A 20,479-nucleotide genomic window follows, 5' to 3' on the forward strand; every position below is an offset into this window, starting at 1 on the left:
GTAAGTCGAGGCCATAGTACGAATCAAGCCAAGGTCAAAGATTTTTTTTTTGGTATCCCAAATTCTTTTCTAGGATTTTTAAGGGTTTCGCCTTTCATAGTACTCATAATATTACACTGTAACTTAAGTTCACTTTCTGCGAACTCGAGACGGCCTAACCACATTGAAAAATTCAGAAAAGTTAAGTCTTCAAACAGCTATGTTTTTCCTGATGATGTACATCCCTGCTGTTTAATCGCCTGTCTCAGGTGACGGTCTCTTCCTCGCTCTTCTCTATCGTCTCTTTAAGCTTGGTTATTTCTTGCTGAAGTCTATCTGATGATACGTCAAGGGAAGTACATTGACATTGACATTTAATTGCCATTTTTTCCAATATATTTACAATTTATCCATAGTTTAATGTATGGCAAGGTGACCTCTAGAAACCACCAGGCCCCAGTTGTTCAAAGGCCGGATAACTTTATCCAGTGGATAAGTCACCATCCGACAGTTTCAATCTGTGCAAAGATTTCAGTATTTCATCGTGTACAAGCGAATATGCACACTCTAAGCACAGTCTAGTTTAGGAGTGGACGAAAACCTTGGACAACGTTTCACGTGAAGCATATTTTAGACCCCGAATAGTGCCTTATCCAGCGGATAAAGTTATCCGGCCTTTGAACAACTGGGGCCAGGCTTATAGTTAAAGCCACCTCGTACGTAACAATATGCTTACATTGATAGTGCTACAAATGTGCGGCTCTGCCAATTCAGTAATTATTTTACTAAAAACTCTAGCAGTTTTTTCTTAAAGTCGGGAAAACTTGACAGAGAAGTGATTGTAACAGGAAGGGAATTCCAGATCTTTGGACCTTGGTACGAATACCTTCCGCGTTAAGCTGATGTTTGCCCACTATAGCATTGAGTTAGTGCCAGAGGACATATTTCGTTGATTTTGACCAGTGTAGATTTAGCGAGATCTATACTGGTAGTGTTTCAATGTAGGGACACTAGTAATTTTGTAACAATCGTCGTGGAAATTAAGAGACGCAAGTTACATTACTGCCTTTCAAACCAGGCTTACACTTGCTGTACACTTTTAATCCTTTTTTAAAGGGGCGGGTTTACTAGAGAAAGACGAGGTGTAAACATTCGAAGTTCAAAATCAGTACTTTAATTATTTGCTCGTAATCAAAAAATTTGCTGCCAAATCAAGGGTGCGTTTATTTTGGGAGAATCCAAAAACGGACTTGTGATCCCAGATCGTTCGGATCATAGTACATCAAAGGAACCGACAAATCCACTCTGGGAGTCGATTCGTCGGTTCTTTTGATGCGGCATGATCCGAATATCCTGAGATCACAAATCCGTTTTTGGATTCTCCCAAAAAAACGCACCCCAAATTTTTGTTCCAATTATCTTGTTTCACGTAATTGCTAAGGTTTTATTTTAGCGCGGTATTTAATTGAATGTCGCAAAAACAAAAACAAAAGTAATTACTATCGCCAATAATGACAGACGTAAACATCGCAATGAACCAATTAAAAGCCAAAGCAAATACATGTAACCGGTGCCAAGCGCGGGAAAAAGCGTACGAGCGAGGCACGATTGGTTTTAGTTCCGTTGCTCATTGGGTGGAAAGTAGCGCGAGTTTTGTTAACCAATCACAGAGCGCAGAGACGCAAAACCAAAGCAAACTTGCAATTACTTTCGACACTCAATTGAAAACTGCTCTATAGAAGATGGTACTATTCTGCAGAAGGTTAAAGTTACAGAGTAGTGTAGTTCCCCTTTGTTGTGTGCCTATTGAGTGGGATTGTGTTTATTCTGGGAATGGGGGTTGTGGATTTTTGTGGAGGGGAATTCTACTGTTGTCATGTACACGAGTTTGCTGCTTGCGCTCATTAACCGTCTGTTGTACAGACTAGGTATATTGGTGAAGATTGCCGTAAGGGAGCTTCACCACATTAGAAAGGGGACTGTTAATTACTAAAAGGATATGTGCCTCGTCAAAGTCTTCCACTTCCACCACAGCTTCCAACCTTCCCTCCAGTTCATTCAGTTTGTCCATCAACTCTGCACAATTCTTTGCCTTCTCTTCAAAGCCCTCGCATTTTGAGACCTTTTCCTGCTCAGCTGCCGCTTCCTAAGACATAAAACACTTTCATTATTACTTCTCAAACTCATTAATAATTCATCAAGAGAAAACAAAGAAAATCGCTACTGTGACCGTGGTCTGGATGTGTGTTCCTAATTACCAAATAATTTTGCGAACTTTAGCCTTGCAATTTCTCCAAGAATTACTGATCATTTGAGAAGCCATATCAAACACTCGAAAGTGTGTTTCATCAGATATCCAAACGCCTCGAAGTCGTTTGAAACAACTCGGCTGCGCCTCGTTTTTTCAACCTACTTCTCAGTGTTTGGATCCCCTGATGAAACACTCGCACTCGTTTTTGACATATTACTTCTCAAACTCATTAATAATTCATGCAGTCAAAAGCCAATAAATGACCTCCATTTCGGTCAGGTGGATGAATCTTGATACCCCAATGAAACACCAGATGAAACACCACCAGGTTTTCATCTGAGATGAAACATGTTTTTCATCTGAGATCAAACATTTGCATTTTAATGAGATTAATTTCTTATTGTTTCATTTGAGAAGACATGTCAAAAACTCGGGCTTCGTGCTTTATCACGGGTTCCAAATACCTCGAAACAGATGAAAGCACTCGGCCTGCGGCCTCGTGCTTTCATCTGTTTCTCGGTATTTGGAACCCGTGATAAAGCACTCGCCCTCGTTTTTGACATATTACATGAAGGTTTCTTAAAAGCTGGCAGTCATTCTGATGAATAATTGTTGCGTCATTCTGACAATACCTTTATTTCATCTTTTCTGGAACACCTTGGCTTTTATGTTTATTTTTATTTTAGTTTGGCATACTATACAATAGAGACTTACGAAAAACAAACGAAGATGAAATAGCGAGGAAAACAACAAGAAACCATGAGGATTATGAAAACTTGGTTTCCTGTCAAGATTCACGTTTGGATGTCCTGCTACAGATGTCGATCAACAAGAAAGAAAAGAAAAAAAAAACAGAAAAATCAAAGATTACAACTGTTTAAGATTAACCCAGCCACAAATTCATAAGCATAGTAGGTCGTAGAGTTTTTTTGTATTTAATACAAGCCCAAATAAGAGGTTCTCTCGTATGAACATGGCAAAGGGTGCGTACCTTGCCTTTTACATGACAATGCTACCAAACCTGAATGCGACTTACTCGAGAGTTTCTCTGAATACCGGCTTGATTGTAGTCCACATCTGGCGCTGAAATATCGTGCTTTTTACACAAGTCTGATATGAGGTTCTAAAAGACAAAATATTGAATAACACTTGAGAGGGATTTAGCATCGCGTTTACGTGAAACGGCAAACGTCACCTTGCCGTTTCACGTTTGACGTAAAATAACGTGAACCTCGTTTGACTTTAGCTTCGCCTGTGCTACGTCAACTCGCAATGGACTGAAACTAGTAAACACTGCAAGCTGGCAACATTACAAGATGTTTTGCGACTCACTGTGGTAAGTTCATGAAGAAAAGTGCAGTAACGAGTGAGTTATGAAGGATTTTAAACATGAAACTTTATTTGCCTTAGTATGACTTGCCGGAAAAATTATTGGGGTACTTGTTTTCAACAATTAACTACTTATATACTGACCACATTAAACATATTGATTGATTGATTATATGTATAAGAAAAAGAGGAAGAAATACTTGCGAAGTTCTCACGTAGACGGCAAACGCAAAATAGCCTGTTTTCACGTAGAAACAACAACCGACAAACGCGAAAAATGGCGGGAAAATCGTGATCACGTGGTCATTTTTGCCGTCCGCGTTTCACGTATACGCGATGCTAAATCTCTCTTTTATCAAACCATTGACCAGTGGGTCGATTGCCCGGGAATCTTGGGGATTCACGGATTGATGTAGCCTCCCTCGTAGTCTTTTTTTTGGGAGTGGTATTAGCCTCTGGGGGAGAAGAATATGACTTCTCTAAAAACGACTGCGGGGGAAGATAGCATACATGTCGATCTAATTATTTCCTTGTTCCTTTTTGTTGTTGTTGTAGTCGGTCGGATAGTATAGTTCGTAGTTCTTCATTCGTCCCCGCGTTAAACCGTAAACGATGAGACAATGCAGTTTTTAAATTACTCCTTAAATCAATCATTCCGCACTTACTTGGCACGTTTTAGCTTCAGTCTCCAGTAACGTCTTCACAAGATTGTCCTCCCCGATTCTAATCAAATAAATAACGAATAAGTTCAGTTTAACATGTTTGCATCCCGTCACTTTACGACGCAACTTGTTATATACCGGAACGTCTCTAACCGCTCACCCTAAAAACAACAAAAAACACGTTTAACTCTACGCCTTGAAGGAAGACCGTACTGTACAGGTAGGCCAGCTCTGGGGAGCAGGGATGGCGCAGTGGTGAGAGCACTTGCCTCCCACCAATGTGGCCCGGGTTCGATTCCCGCTCGGCGTCATATGTGGGTTGAGATTGTTCTTGGTTCTCGTCCTTGCTCCGAGGGTTTTTCTCCGGGTTCTCCGGTTTTACTCCCTCCACAAAAACCAACATTTCCAAATTCCAATTCGACCTGAACGCAAGGACACCTTTGAACGAGCTTCTAGAGCTCTTTGGTGCTTCTTGGGTAAATAAATTACATTTACATTTACCTTTTTGTTTATCAATATTTCTGCCAAGAGTCCTTACCTGTTTATTTGTCCCCGAAGTGCTTGAATCACAAGAGATGCCTTCTCCACTGTAACTATAGCTAAATAAAGATAGTTTACATTAGTCTGTATCTACCAACCAACCTCGGCCAGGCCAGACTGGAAACTGTGTCGATTTCGGGACAAATCTCTTCGGCAACTCACCTTATGAAGCAAAAAGTGATATTCAGTTTCTAAGTTGTATCAATTTGGTGTTTGTATTTAAGAGGTTCGCCTTCTGTATCAATTCATGAAACCTGTTTCATATGCATACCGTAAATTCATAAATACAATACACCGTTTTAGTAAATCGTAAGGCAAGCTGTTTTCGGTTCGGAAATTATACTGGAAATTGTTTTGCACAGCTGTGTAATGCTGGAAAGTTTAAAATATTTCTGTGCATGTGCATAAACCTGTCAAGGCGAAAAAACAAAATGAAAACCTTTACCGGCCGCACGATCCTGTTCGCTGATTTCCGAATCCAAGTCGTTACTCTCCTGCTCAACTTCCTCCAGCAATTTCTTATCTCCGGCGATTTTTTGTAGCAAAGACTCGAGTTTCCCTTGGCTTTCAACTCCCTCTTGCGTTAACGTTTCTCTTTCCTCTTTCAACCGTTTAGCTTCCTTGAAATTTCTTTCTAAATAAAAGAGATAAACACAGGTCAAATCACCAATCAAATAAGCAGTAACAACTTGACTTCTCAAGTATTCGGCGCTTGACAACGGTTGAAAGTTTGTGCCTCGAGTTCTGAGTCCTACAGACCTTGTCCTAACTTAGCCAAAGACCGAACTACTTTAGTTATACATCTTGTCGCGCAACAAATGTTGCAACTGAAAGTTGCGATTTTTTGTTGCCCGTATTAACACCGCGCGCAACAAATTTTCATATTGCCAAAAGTAGAAACATTGTCTAATTTCTGCAACATGAAAATTTGTTGCGCAAGTTGAAGAAAATTTTCCCGGTAATGCTTGGTCTTCAGCAGCAACAGTTTCGGCATTCACTGCGCGCGCTCGAAACACGTAATCTGTAAGAGATAGTTAGATTGGTTGGTTTAAGAGCGCGCGTTTCCTAGTTTGCTACGTCACAAAGGAAAGTTTTCAGTCGCAAAACAAAAATCATGACTATCGGAGGTACCGTTTTTAAGTGACAATTTTGCCTAATAAATCGGAGAGGAAAACAGTTTCAGCTATTCCGAGGAACAGAGGAAGAAGGAAAAGGAACTTCAAAGGTATTTCGACAATTTTTTTCCTTGAAAAGACAAAAAAGAACAGTAAAAGAGACAGGTGCGAGATTTTACGACGCGCGCTGTTCGTTCCTAACACACGCAGCAAAATTGCGCGGAACAAAAATTGCAAGGTGTTTCCATTCCCTGATTCGACTCCCGTAATCTACTTCGAAACTGTTGCGCACAATGTAGGCTTTTCTTCGTCGCCCGTGTTTCGCGACCCCATCGGTTATGTTTCGGGAGTTCGCCTTAGCAGTCGAATTGCGTCAAGTTTATGTACAGTGTTGCACCTCTTGCTTGTTACTAGAAATACACGTACGTCGATTGCTCTCCGATACTGTCGGGCCAAATCGTCATTTCCTTTGTTGTTGTTTTTGTTTTATTCGTTTTAGCTTAGCAGGTTTTACTTAGGGCCAGAAGCACACAAATTATATACGCCTGATTGGGCGTATTGCTCAGTTTCGACATCCGCTGCGCACGCTCGCATCACGTAAACTGCAAGAGAATCTGATTGGCTTATTTTTGCGCGCGCGTTTTTCCTCCTTTGTTACGTCACAAAGGAAAGTTTTCAGTCGCAAAACAAAAATCATTCGCACCGGGACCGCTGTTTTTAAGCGACCATTTTGCCTAATAAATGGGGAATGGCAGCAGTTTAAGTTATTTTGAAGAACAGAGGAAAAAGAAAAAGGAACTTCAAAGGTACGTTGACATTTTTTTTCCTTGAAAAGACAAAAATTCCAGGTGTTTTCATCCCTGTTTTAACTCCTGTAATCTACTTCGAAACTGTTGCGCAGAATGTTCCGTTGAACATTTACATTTTCTGAATTGTTATCCCCAAGCGCGCTGTTTAAGTGCGCTGCTGCGCCCATGCTAAGCTCGGCTGTTGAGAAAGCAATGATACAATTTATGTCTCAATTATTGAGCTTACCCGTGCTAACCTGTTGAGGAATCATTGTTGCAATTTATGTTGGGATCATTTTACGTGTACTTCAATTGCGGAGAGAAGTTACAGAAGTAAATTTTCTTTTGTTTGTTTCGTTCAATCCGTTGTTTCATTTTGAGCGTTAGTAAGGCCGAGTGCCTACGATAGTTTCTTTTTGTTTTAGATCGAATTAACTCATAATAAATACAATTCTCCCTCCGCATTGGCTAAGTTCTTTGTCTGACGGAACACACAGCGTAGGTTCTTCTTCGTCGCCCGTGTTTCGCGACCCCATCGCTTATGTTTCGGGAGTTAGCTTCAACTGTCGAATTGCGGCAAGTCTACGTACATTGCTTCACCGTATGTCCGGTACCCTTTACTGGCGAAAGCTAAGACCTCTTGTTTGTTACAATCTAACCTGTCGCCTGCAGTTGAACTTTGTATTTACCTTGCTTTGCTATCTCCTTGGCAACGTCCAGATCAGAGATTTGAGCCTCGATTTCGTTTAGACTCTTCCGCAGTGTGACCACGCCTCTTTGCTCCAGCTGGATTTCGTTAGACAAGGTCTTGATTTGCTGAGACAATTCATCCTGCTTGGCATGAAGGCTAAAATGAAGTATAAAGGGCGTATAATAAGGGGCTTGGGTCGTTCCAAATACATGTAAGAAGTGGCAAGCTGAGAACTAGAAGTGGCTGGCCTGAGAAAATAGTTCCAGATTCTCAGACTCTGTACAAACCCTACAAGAGTAATTAGTTGATACAAGTGATGGATCAGAGAATTAACTCTGCAGTGTATGTTAAAGTGCTAAGTGAATCCATGAATTTCCCACTGAGCGTTATCCCTAGTAAGGAAATGGGAGATCGCACGAGGCAAAGAAACAATCTCCGACCTCGGTCGGAATCGAGCACACGATCTCCGAAGATGATCGTCGGTTGCTCTACCGACTGAGCTACGAGGCCAGTCGGGAGCAAGTCGTGGATGATTACGGTGGTAATTGCAGCAATGTGAATGTGAAGGGTACAAATGAATGTTATACCGCTAGCACTAAGGACACAAATGATGGATCAGAAAGTTAACTCTGCAGTGTATGTTAAAGTGAATAAGTTGGTAGAACGGGAAGAAGCAACAAGTTTTTCTACATACCCTGCCAGTTTAGAATCTGTATCGAAAGTAAAATGTTCCATGTTAAGAAATTCCTGAACAAATTTTTGCTGCTCTTCCAGACCTTTAATAACCTCTGTGGATTTGTTCAGTTCATCGGAGGCAGTGGAAATGATTTCCGTCAACCTGAATAAAGCAAAGCAGAACGGGGTTTAACTCACTTGTTCCTAAATGTTACCATAACATTAAAAGTTTGTTCATTAGTTCATAGCTGAAAACATAATAAATACGTAAATTGTGATCATCCGGGTGAGTGTAGTCCAGAGAAGGACTGTTCGAGGTGACATCGACTGACGTTTCGACAACCTGAGCAGAAGTCATCTTCAGAGTCAAGTAAATTGTGGAACATCAGTAGACGGTATAAATGTCTCTGGTTATTGACCTGATTGGTCAAAAAACATCTTCGATCGTATTCACACCAGAAGGCTAGTTTACACTGGCGAGGAAACCCGCATGTTTTTACTCCTTTTCACCGTCAGTACTTTAATAACGGAATGTCAATAAGCGGCGTTAGGAGGTACACAAGGAAGCGTTTACACCGCGTGTTAAGGTGAAGTTAAATGGGACGATTTTAACACCACATCGTTGTGTGAAAAGTCAAGAACAGGACGCCTAAATTAGACTGAAAAAATGAAATATGATATATTTGAACCGTTGATGAAAGATTTAAGGACACGGACGACAATCGCAGTTTTGTTCGCAACTAAAAGAAAGCCTGAAAATATTGAGACTTGGACGGCATCCCGCGTAACTCTTAATGGAGCATTAGGCCTCAACAACACACGACCACTGCACAAGGCCTTGAGCTACTGTTCCATTGCTCTGCTGGCGTTAAGAGCAGACCCTAAAAATGAATTTTACCGCATCCTCGCCAACCAAGAGTAAGATAACTGGGGTGAAAAAAGGCTGAAACGGGCGAAATAGGCAAGAGCGAAAATATCACATTTTCAGTCTTTCCTTTTCGGCCATTTTAGTCTTCATTTCAATTTCCAATTTTAGTCTTCATTTCAATAAAAACGCAAAGGCTTTGCGTTTTTATTGTTTGTTGTCGATTTTTTGGCAACAGTTAAACATTTTGTAGCAACCTGTCTCACAAAGTTTGAATCAGTTGCCGGGATGCTATGCTAAACGCTGTAACTTTTTGTGTAACTATTCAAAAAACGTGTTCCGAGACAAGTTGTGCTTGTTGGGGCTTAAACAGCATCGAAATGTTTGCATTCTGTGATTCGGTACTCACTCTTTCTCCTTCGCGCAATGCTCTTCTGTTTTCTCATCAAATTGTTTCTGCGTCGACAGCAGCAACTCCTAAAGAAAGGAAAGTAAACTGTAATATTAACGGAACACTGCTTTCTATTTGGCATGAGGGGTAAATGCCTTGCTCACATTTGAGCGGTTAGTCTCTACAGCGACTTCCCCAAGCTCTTGGCATTGCTTGTGTCTGGCCATCTTGTGCCTTTGATGGAGATCAGAGAAAGGCCCTAAGAAACTCGTGTCCTACGCTCACATTAGTGGGGGGATAGATGAAGTGAGATGAGAAAGGCCCTGCTAAACTCTTACCCTATGCTCACATTAGTGGGGGGCTAGATGAAGTGAGATGAGAAAGGCCCTGCTAAACTCTTACCCTATGCTCACATTAGTGGGGGGCTAGATGAAGTGAGATGAGAAAGGTCCTGCCAAACTCTTGCCCTATGCTCACATTAGCAGGGGGCTAGATAAAGTATTAAGTTTGTGTGCAAAACCCGTCAATAACCTTCCCAAGGGATGCCACAACGATAATGCTTGGAAGTATCGACGACTTTCCAAGCATTCCCAAATAAAGTGATATTAGCCCGTATAGCAGTTCTTGGTTTCCTTAATAGCCCTCCCTTAAAGTCAGTTCAAAGATCTCTGATGAAATGCTTAGCTCGTGCTATTGGAGTTCTATAGATTCAGTTTAAAATATTGAATAAAGCAAGGTTGTTTTCACTCACAAATTCTTCCTTCAGAGACTTCTCTCTTGCTTCTATTTCTTGTTGCCGTTTATCAAGAGCATTCTGTTGAGGACTGAATGTCATTTTAACCGATTCAATCTTGCTCTCCTCCTGTTTAATGGCTTCAGTAAACTTTTCTTCCTTCTCCTTTAACTTGGCAAGCTTTGCTTCCAAAGCGGAAATTTCTTCCTTTAAAAAAAAGTAGAATCATGTCTGAAAACGCCATTTTCGACAAAGAAATTAGCAGGGAAGTGACAACACAAAATTGGTCAGCGATCTGCATGTTAGAAATTTTTTGGAAATGAGCGGTATCCTTCGGAAAAGTGTGAATCTCCTACGGCAATCTTCGGAAGGTTCACGAACAGTTCAAAGTTCTTGTAAAACAGGGCTTAAGGGATGTTTGACAAACTTCATATAATTATTAATCAACTTTGTTTAACGAGGGTGGCACTTTAACAGTCTTTTACAACTGACAGACCTGTGGCCCTCAGATTCCGGATCGAATTGAAATTGGAACTGTTGGTTTGTGAGGAGAGGGGAAAACCGGAGTACCCGGAGAAAAACTTCTCGGAGCAAGGACGAGAACCAACAACGAACTCAACCCACATATGACGCCAAGTCCGGGAATCGAACCCGGACCACATTGGTGGGAGGCGAGTGCTCTCACCACTGCGCCATCCCAATTGAACGTAATAGTTGGTCTTTACCTGCAGTAACCCTCTCTCTTGCACAAGCTCCTCTTTCCTCGTCTGAAACTCCTCTGTTTCCTGAAGAATCTCCTTACTTAATTCCTCGTTCTCAGTTTCCATATGTTCTTTGTCCAGCCTCAAGTGATCCTTAGCTCTTTCTAATCTTTGTCGATCAGCGTTCAAACGCTGCTTTTCCCTCGCACTCCAGGCGGTGGTCATTCCCATGTGGCTTGTTAAACACTCTTGTTGTTCCTCGCGCACTTGTTCGAGTTTTGCTTGACTATATCTGTAAATTTCAGCTTCTTTCTCAGCTATTTCTGCTCTCAGTTTTAGAGCTTTCTCAACCTTCCGAGAAAAAATAGAGGGAAATTGACATTTTATTCGTGCTATGACAAATGGAAGCCTGCCACCCTACACCCTTCTCATTCCCAAGACACTCAACTCCAGGCAAATAGGCAATTTGGATTTAATGAGGGTAAAAAGTAAGCGCAGAAACCAGACCTTAAATCAATAACCTTAAGATCTACATGTAGGATAAAATAGTTAAGGTTGAGCTGTGAGGTTCCTAAAGGAGGCTCCTCAGTAGAGATCAGGGGACAGGAAAAATTGACGAGTGGAATGGGCTGTGAGTAACTTAGGAAGGGGAGGCATGGCGAGGAAGGCATCATAGCCCACCGGTTAGAGCGTCGGACTTGAAATCTGGAAGTCCAGGGTTCAAGTCCCGCTCTGACCGCTAGCTGGAGTTGTTTGTCGGTAGCCCCGAGTTCAACTCCTGGGCCACGCTCGTAAATAGCCAGCTGGTGTGCCTCCTGACAGTTGGGATTTTAACCATGCTAGTTTCAATTTATATCATTTCTTTGTGACGTTTGCCCTACCAGCACTTGTGCCATAAACACTGCCGAGGGTAAATGAAGGTTATTACTGTTAATGTTTACCTTGTGATCCTGAGCTGGTAGTCTGTAGCGTGAAGACTCCAAATCTGCTTTAAGTTGTTCCATTCTGTTGCTGATCTCTTCTGCTAGATCATAGTTGTCATTTGCCAGAGCTTCACTCTCCTCCAGTTGGAGTGCCTTAACTTGCTCTTCCTTCTCATACTCAACATGCTCTGTCTCTTTGTACAGTTTGAATAACTCCTCCTCGAGGCTTCTTAGGAATGTCTTGCCTTTACTTAAGGGGCAACAAAAAATGATTTACAACAGATGGGTTAGCAAAGTAAACTGTAGTTGGTCATGGGCAAAGACTGCAAAGAAAGTTCTTGAGCTCCTAATAGGGAGCTTAAGCACAGACGTTCGTCAGTCACGGACGGCAACCGGAAGTCGAATTGTTTCCTTTTGGGAGCATTTGGACACCATCACGTTTGTAACGTCAAGCCACAGACGTCCAACAAGAGCTTTTTCCGTCCGTTGTGAGGAGCAAAAAACGCGCCAAAAAAGGAAACATTCGACTTCCGGTTGCCGTCCGCGGCTCACGAACATCTGTGCTTAAGCTCCTGGTTTGAGAAATTGTGTAGTTCCATACCCCAACCACCCTCCCCGCCACAAAAGGGTAAATTGGAAATTTTAGTGGGGTTTTCAAAGTCCAAAAAAAATATAAAAAAAGTATGCAGCCAAATTGGATTTTCTAGAGGGGTAGGTAGGGGGTCTTAGAAAAAAATGACTCCTAAGGGCGGTATGGATATTTTCCGGAATAGCACATTAATTTTGGGAAAGAGACAGACAGATGCCAAAAGTGCCTCCTAAAGTCCAATCCCCACGTCCACGTCGTAGGAGGTGGAAACAGGCAGAGTAGGGGTATTTCCAGGAAGGGTGAACTATGGTGAGGATTAACCTCTCCATGCCAGTATGGTAGCCATGAGTGTCATCTGCCTGGATCTCTCCTGAAATGGGCTGGCTGACGGGGACCCTGGTGAAGCTAATGGAGTCAGTCATAAACTGGAAGATTGGAGTCCACACATCCAGCCCTTTTTGCCAGCAGAGATTAAATGATTCGGTAAGTACTTATAAAACAACATCCTTAAATCAATAAAATACATTCTCTTGTTTAGAAAAAGAGAGTTACGGGTGCGGTAAAAATTAAAATGAAACTATTTTTGGAATATGTATTATAGGTTGTAAGTAAACATGACTGGTGAAACCATGAATTAAACTAAACTGCAGGCCAAAATGGTGACAATATTATCCCAACGGATTGTTACTTATCATTAATTTTATCTAAGAAGCCAGAGGGAAAGATCCTATGAAGAGAAAGATGGTTTGCCTACCTTAAAGTAGCCAGCTGTGACGTCATGCACTGCAGTCCAATGCTCAGTTTGTCCATACTGCTAAGGTTAATGGAATAGTTTGGTTCATCCAGCTGGGACGCAGGTTTTTCAGACACATCAAGGTGATGACTCTCCATACTAGAGGAAGATCCAAGATCACCTGTTGATTGTGGTAGTTCTTGTTCTAAATTTTGGTCAGCTTCTTCATTGGACTCAAGCTCAGCTTGCAAGCTGGTCATTTCTCTCTCTAAATCACTCTCTTGAACAGCACAGCTAGTCAAGGAGGAATAGTCATCCAACATAACATTTTGTGACACTGGAGGATTTTGTAACACATCCAAAAACTCATCAAGCTCTGGACTATCACCAATTCCATCTGATTCCTGCAGCACTGGCACCTCAACGTTTTTGTCTAGTCTGGTTATTTCAAAGTCTTTGTCACGTTTTTTATCTCCGGAAGCATCCATGATGCATCTACGTTCTTTATCGCTGTTGCCTTGAGTTCGAGCATCTGAAGAAAAATGATCTTTTGATGTCCCTTGACTAGACACTGCTTTCAGAGTGTCACTGTCTGGACTTGCCTCACTTTCCAGAAACAAGTTTTCTTCTGATGAAGATGGTGTTCCAATAGAGTACAATGGTGTCTGAGGAACTGGGGTAGAAACTTCAGGCTGTGTGCTGTTATCTGAAATCGCAGCATCTAAAGAAAGGTGGCAAAGTACAAATTATGGTAAATAAACATTTACAGCTGACAAAGATTTATGCCCAAAACAATAGAAAATTATCATATCTTTTGACATCAGGAACATGCCTCCAACACCTCCTTATCAATATGTGCACTCGAACAAGTTTTAAGACAAGTCAAATAATTTGACATGTATCTTGGAAACTTGTTCAAGTGCTCAATTATACCTGGACACCGAAACCTGGAAAACTATTGCAACTTCCTACAACTTCTCACTTAAAATGAAAAAGAAGCAACGGAAGCAACGCTATCGCCAATTTGATGAGACTCTGAATATACCAAGACATCACCTTTAATGCAAGAGAGGATTTCTTGAAAGTATGATCTTACTTTACACAGGTAGGTGTTAAATTTATTTCTGACAAAAAAAAAACAGTTTTTGACCGATCGATTAGAATGTACCTTGTTTGATGACTTTTCCTTGCTCTGCAGTATCATGAGACTTCTCCACAGCTACGTCATGCCTCTGTCCACTAGGTTCTCTAATGGAACAACAAAAGTTAATGGGTGTGGTCAACAATCACACAGACTTATATGTTACATGGTGTGATACAAGGACTGATGATGTAAGGAAAGAACAAGAGGTTAGTACACATATTGAAAATATTTACCCATCTTTAGTATCAGGTTGTCTTGCATATCCAGGCCTGATAGTCTGCCGAGTTCTTTTCTTTTTTGTTGTTGATTGACTAACTTGTTGTGGAACGTTAACTGGTGTTGGCAGTATTGGTTCAGGTAAAAGTTCAGATTCAGATTTAGCTGTAATGGGAAACGCAACAAAGTAAGGTCAGTTCACAGGCCTAGGATCCCAATCTGATAACAATAATATTATTTCAATATAGTGTGTGTGCGGACACGTGACCCTTGATTTACCGTCCGCCATGTTGGAGGACCACTTTGATGGGTTTTCCCTGTGTTTACCATTCAGAATGCGGGCATCGCAAGTGCTTTCAAGATATACCTCGCATTTTCCTTTCCTTCCTTGTGAATTAAAATCGGAAAGGTAGCTAATTTACAGTGCCCTTTTGTCATTTAAGGTATATTTCAACCACAAAGCCCCGTTATATCGATTTTTTGAGCCCTTTCCAAAACCGATTATTCCGCTCACTTTGTTTTGTCGGCCCGATTACTTTTAAATTTGAAAACATGATCCCGGTGTTGAAAATCGGTGAAACTAATAAAAATTGGTTTAAGTGCAACAGTTTCTTATAAATTGGGATCATCTTCATTTTCGACATGACTACGAGTGAAGAAATCATGACAAAAAATTGTAAAATCTACCAGTCTCACGGCGTATCTCTGCGCGATTTGTCTCGGTTCATTGATTGCACGCTACAATTTGTCTGCCTGAATTTTTTTATTCGAATTTAAATGGTTTCTATGAGAAAAATTGCCTTGATCCACGCGCGTTTCAGTGCAAGCAGCCTTCGAGCGATCAAACTAGAGTGTGAATTGGTCTTGTTGATATAATGCCGTCGTTTTGTTTAATTGTTGGTTGTGGGAACAAAAGCGACAAGTGTCCGAATGTAGCGTTTTGCCGTGTTCCGAAAGTTTTAACAAACCAAGGAGAACAAACGGAAAGATTGTCATCAGAAAGACGTACTCTTTGGTTAGCGGCAATCAGCAGAGATGACTTGACAGAAAAGATTTTAGAAAACGACAGAGTTTGTGGGAAACATTTTATCAGTGGCAGAGCAGCCCAACTTTGGGATAGATTCAATCCCGATTGGATCCCAACTGTGCACCTTGGTCACGAGAAAAAATCAATCGACGAAACAGCAAAATCACAAGCTAATCTGGAGCGTAGTAAAAGAAAAAAGGAGCGCAGAAAACGTAAAGCCGAAAGAGAAGAAAAGGAAAAAGTGAAAGTTATGAAACTGGAGGAGGCTAGCGAGCCAGTTGAAGCGTTAATTGATGACATCGAAGATGTTACAGCTGATATGAGAGAGTTAAAATTAAAACATGTTGCCACAAATACAGACGAATCTGCCTGTCTAGCTGGTCGGCAGGGGGCGCCAGGACAAGTTTATGATGAAGAGTATTTTTGTAATGATGATGACAAGGTCAAATTTTACACTGGATTGCCTTCATACGAGATTTTGATAAAAACATTTTCCTTTATTGCTCCTCACACAACTAGGCAATTCTCCCGTGCTCGCTTAAGCAAGTTTCAAGAATTTATTATGGTCCTTATGAAATTACGGCTAAACGTACCTCACCAGGATCTCGCCTATCGGTTTGGTGTATCTCGATTTGCTGTTTCAAGAGTCTTCAATTCATGGATCGAGGTAATGGATATTCGCTTGTCTCCTTTGATAGTGTGGCCTGAGCGCAAAGACCTTCAGAAAACCATGCCGAAATGTTTCATAGATGCATTTGGTCTTAAAACAACTGTGATTATCGACTGTTTTGAGATTTTCATTGACAGCCCTACCAATTTGCTGGCAAGGGCACAAACATTTTCTAATTATAAGCACCACAACACCGTTAAGGTGCTCATTGGCATTACCCCCCAAGGATCAATTTCATTTGTCAGTAAAGCATGGGGTGGTAGGGCATCAGATAAGTTTGTAACTGAAAACTCTGGTTTCCTTACAAACTTGTTGCCTGGAGACTTAGTTCTTGCAGACAGAGGGTTCACTGTCCATGAAAGCGTATGGTACTACCAGGCAAGCTTAAATATCCCTGCTTTTACCAAAGGGAAAAGTCAGTTAGATCCAATCGATGTGGAGAAGACAAGAAAAATTGCAAACGTACGAATACACGTGGAAAGGGTGATTGGAGTTTTGAGACAAAAATACACTATTTTGCAAAGTACATTACCTACAGATTACCTCACATGCAGGAAAAAAGAAGAGAAGGAAACCCCTTTGATTGATAGAATCATCAGGGTATGTTCTGCATTAGTGAATCTATGCCCTCCAATCATACCATTTGACTAAAACTCACTCTTTGTAAGTGAACTAAACATGGCTTTGCATTTCAATTTGGTACACTTATTGAAAAAATAATTGATAATGCTCATAATTCTAGGGTCATAACATTAATGCAATGCTATAATGTCCTGATTGACATTGTCCCTTATTTTATCAGATATCAGAAATATTGCTGTAAGGTATTTTAAACATCTTCTAATTTCAACAAACTTAGATTAAAGTTGAAAATTTTAAAACTCTCAAGATCACTGTAAACATTGCCACGTTTGACATAAGAGTCAAACTCTTTCGCATCAATGCAGTAGGGACACTTAACCTCACCCAACCCAAGGCCACAACAGTCATAGGAACAAATGAAATCGGGAGTGGCATGCAAAAATGGGTAATCTTTGTTTATGAATGTACCACACTTGACTGCTTTAAAGTTGTTATGTTTTGCCTTCATCTGCTTTTCATATTCAGCGATTGCCACTGTTGCCAACTCTTCATGTTTGCAGCCATGCCTTGTAGCTGCAGAAGGGAAGTTAAACACGTCGGGATAACAAATTGTTTTGATAAGAGATTGTGATGGCTGTGCAGGATCAGTGTGACATGCTGCATGCCATTGAGATGCACCAATTCGTCCAGCCCTGTGATGATAGAAAGCACTGCTTTTTGCTTGGTTTATGGTTTCTTTCTCAATCATTTCTATTCGCTCATTTGTGAGGCTTATTTCAACTTTGTAGCACTGTTCTAGTAGCTCAGTATAATTAAGGTTTATGTATTTCTCATCAAATAAATCTCGGATAGATGGTATCCCTCTCGTTTTGAAATAAATTCATCTGCATATGTTTCTACTAAACTTAGACAAACAGGTTTGACTTTGCATTCATTGAGAGAACTGTACAACTGTTCAAGTTCATCCTTAGTTGGTTGCTGCACTGACCCCTGTACTGTAGGTAATTCTTTTATCCCTGTAGAGGATTGATCACTGTTATCATTCTTGCCGCACAAACTAAGATCGTTTAAAGACTTCTCCAGGTTGCCTTCAGTTTTCTTGCTGAGGAAAAGTTGATGTCATTAACTCTGGCGTAATCAGCCTTTTCAACATAACTTGGCAAAATCCAGCCACACTTAACCTGCGTACACGCTAATCTTCCGTTTTGTCTGGTGACAACTTCAAGATAGAATAGTACACTTGCTATATGTGAGCAACACTCACCCAGGCCAGCCATACACCCTGCACAATGTGCTGACATCACAGTACCTTATTCGTTTGTTATAATCCACAATTGCACTAGTGGTTCATTCAGTCTCTGCGAATGTCTTACTTTGGCCAACACCACAAACCTCTTGTTAATCATACATCCAAGGACACTGGAAATGAAGCCACTAACCATCTGGTTGTAATCTTGAAGGCTTCTGTAAGCTTTAAATTGTGCGTTGGAATAAATCTAGTATCGAGCACAAGATACGAAAGTAAGTTTTAAATCCATGGATTCAACTGGTGGAAGGCATTTCTCGCTCAACGTTTTAGCTGGGATGAGAAGCGGATCTATACCAATCTCAGAAATTTTATCGAGATACCTATATTTTACCTTGCCTTCAAGATTTTCGCTATAATTTGAGAGCATCAGAGGCTCAACCCCTGTTGTTTCAGTCGCCATTTTGATTACGTAAGTCCTCCAACATGGCCGCCAGTAATTTTGTGACGTCATCCGCACACACACTATTGTGTCCTAAATCCATTTTAAGCACGTGAAATAGTTGATAAGAAATAATAATAATACTGTTCATAATGATGATGATGATGATGATGATGATGATATTCATCCTGGTCTTAAATACTTTTAATTTATTGTTGTCATAAAACAAAAAGCTCCCAAATCCCTGCCTTGTTGAGTAAAATACATTTTGCCACCTTGTATTTCAAAACCTCAGGCTTTATCTTGAGCCACTAAAATGTTCTTCGCAACACTAATAATTTTGACACACTTGCTCAAGTAATTATAATATGTGCTAATAGTAATTCATCGGTATGAATACTATACCAAGGACAGTTGGGAAGTCTTGTGTGATTGCTGTGGCTGTTTCTGCTGCACCACTATGCTTTGTTGGCGTTACGTCACTGTGACCCATCAAACTTAGACCTTCCCTGGAAGCTGTGCTTGCAGAACTAGTTGTTAATGTCATCCCACTGAATAACGATGTCCCAGTATCAGTATTTCCTGTCTGCTCTCCCTATCCCAAAGTACAATAACCAAGAACAAAAATATATTATTGCAACATACCACAAGACCATTGTGAATTTCAAGGCAAGGAATACCAATTTTTCAACCTCCTAGGGAAACTGAATTTGGTTTGAAAAATCAGGAGTTCCAAAATTCGGAGATAAAAATCTGACCACAGATAATCCAAGGGAAACAACTTTTGGTTTAAAAAATTGAGGGTTCGAATAATCGAGATTCCTCTGTATCTACAAAGATTAGTATTTTCTGGAAGGATTTTGTCTTTTTTATTCCAAATAATCAATCAGTTTCTGAAAAACCCATTTTTATTACATTTACCATGGAGACTTGTCAGATATCAGGGTAATTAACTTTGATTTCAGAGTAAATGTCATTTTACGAGAGATTGCATAAGATTGAGGTTAGACCTGGATCTAAGTAAGGTGAAACCTTTCATAAAATGTGATTTCTGATGTTTGAATGGCGTCAATGAATGAGTCAGGAATAAAGATTCTGACAGCACGATTACGAGGTTAGCAGGTGGTTGTGGGGTGTTCTAGAGATTTGGATCATTTTTGGTCAGTTGCTCATCCTTTCCGCTCGTTTTCCTTGAGTCTTCTTCCTTTGCATTTATTTCATCATGGCGGTTCCCACTGAAGTTTGGGAATTTATCAGTAGTTTGCTTGCTGAAAACAACAAGTCCTTGTTAGAGCATATTTATAAATAAGTAGCTGATTTGGCTGAGAGTGTTAAGCGTTCTAGTGTAGAAGCTGCCGGTGAGCAGTTGTGTGAAATCAAAAAGCTTAGTGCAGTCAGAATATAGCACTTCTCTTAAGAATCATGTACATCATATTAAACCATTTCACCAACGAGGAACAACATTTTAATAATTAAATTGTTGTTCCTCATTGGTGAAATGGCATGGCAGTTTGGGTGATCACTTGTGACTGGTTTATTTGAAAACTTGACCATGGTAGTGGGGGAAAAGAAGACATCTTGTTCCATTATGCATGTGTTTCGTTCATACTTACCACAGTTGTAAATCTGTCAGACAGCTACTTATCTAATGCCCGGGTAAATTTGTTTATGCTAATGAAGAAATCATGTAAACAAAATCACCTTAGCCACACTACATCTTAAAAAAATCAACGAAAAGGGATTATCACAGTCATCTAAATTGTCCCTTGCTCTTCTCCGTTCTCGTGTAGAAGAGGTCGTCATTGTTTGTGTTGGACAGTACAGTTTCATAGAGATATATGCAAGGGCTTTGAAATTAGCAAGATGAGATAGCTGATCAACGAAACTATCAATGATAGGCTTGAAATTAAGATCACTGTGCACAAGCGATTTAAGTAACTTTACTTATTTAAATTTGCGGAAGTGAAATCTTAATTCATTTACTTACCGAAGCATTTTTAACATTATGTGCGGAAGTCTGGGATTTTGTGTCTCGTGGAGATGAAGATTTTGGCCTCCTTGATCGACTAAAGAATGACATGATCGCATTTAAAATTTCTAACTTTCATTTTCATGCTTTATTTTGTTGATTCGTGTTGATTCATGTTGATCCGCCATATTAGAATTGTTTATGAGCCTGCGGTGTTC

The 20,479-nt window shown here is 40.5% G+C and overlaps 2 protein-coding genes across 3 annotated transcripts; one reads left to right on the plus strand and one right to left on the minus strand.

Annotated features, from left to right (window-relative positions):
* Positions 1-7: 7 nt before the first annotated feature.
* Positions 8-20,479, minus strand: LOC146481901 (uncharacterized). 2 transcript variants are annotated; one of them, XM_085108003.1, is made up of 17 exons: positions 20,280-20,479; positions 18,698-18,887; positions 14,343-14,490; positions 14,134-14,213; positions 12,987-13,671; positions 11,662-11,893; positions 10,745-11,071; positions 10,038-10,226; positions 9,305-9,372; positions 8,050-8,193; positions 7,354-7,511; positions 5,207-5,395; positions 4,760-4,820; positions 4,225-4,282; positions 3,267-3,353; positions 1,970-2,125; positions 8-304 (listed from the first exon to the last, which is right to left on the minus strand). In XM_085108003.1, exons 1-17 carry the CDS (start codon positions 20,370-20,372, stop codon positions 245-247), a joined length of 2,925 nt encoding a protein of 974 aa, XP_084964129.1. In that variant the 5' UTR covers positions 20,373-20,479; the 3' UTR covers positions 8-244. The 2 variants fall into 2 exon arrangements, with proteins under 2 accessions (XP_084964129.1, XP_084964128.1); XM_085108002.1 differs by having other exon boundaries at positions 12,987-13,686; positions 20,280-20,478.
* LOC146481902 (uncharacterized) lies at positions 14,575-18,376 on the plus strand. The gene has a single exon (XM_085108017.1). The coding sequence runs from the start codon at positions 15,201-15,203 to the stop codon at positions 16,671-16,673; it is 1,473 nt and encodes a 490-aa protein (XP_084964143.1). The 5' UTR covers positions 14,575-15,200; the 3' UTR covers positions 16,674-18,376.

The sequence above is a fragment of the Pavona decussata genome, unplaced genomic scaffold (genome assembly GCF_977016875.1).
Source record: "Pavona decussata unplaced genomic scaffold, jaPavDecu1.1 SCAFFOLD_48, whole genome shotgun sequence".
NCBI lineage: Eukaryota > Metazoa > Cnidaria > Anthozoa > Scleractinia > Agariciidae > Pavona > Pavona decussata.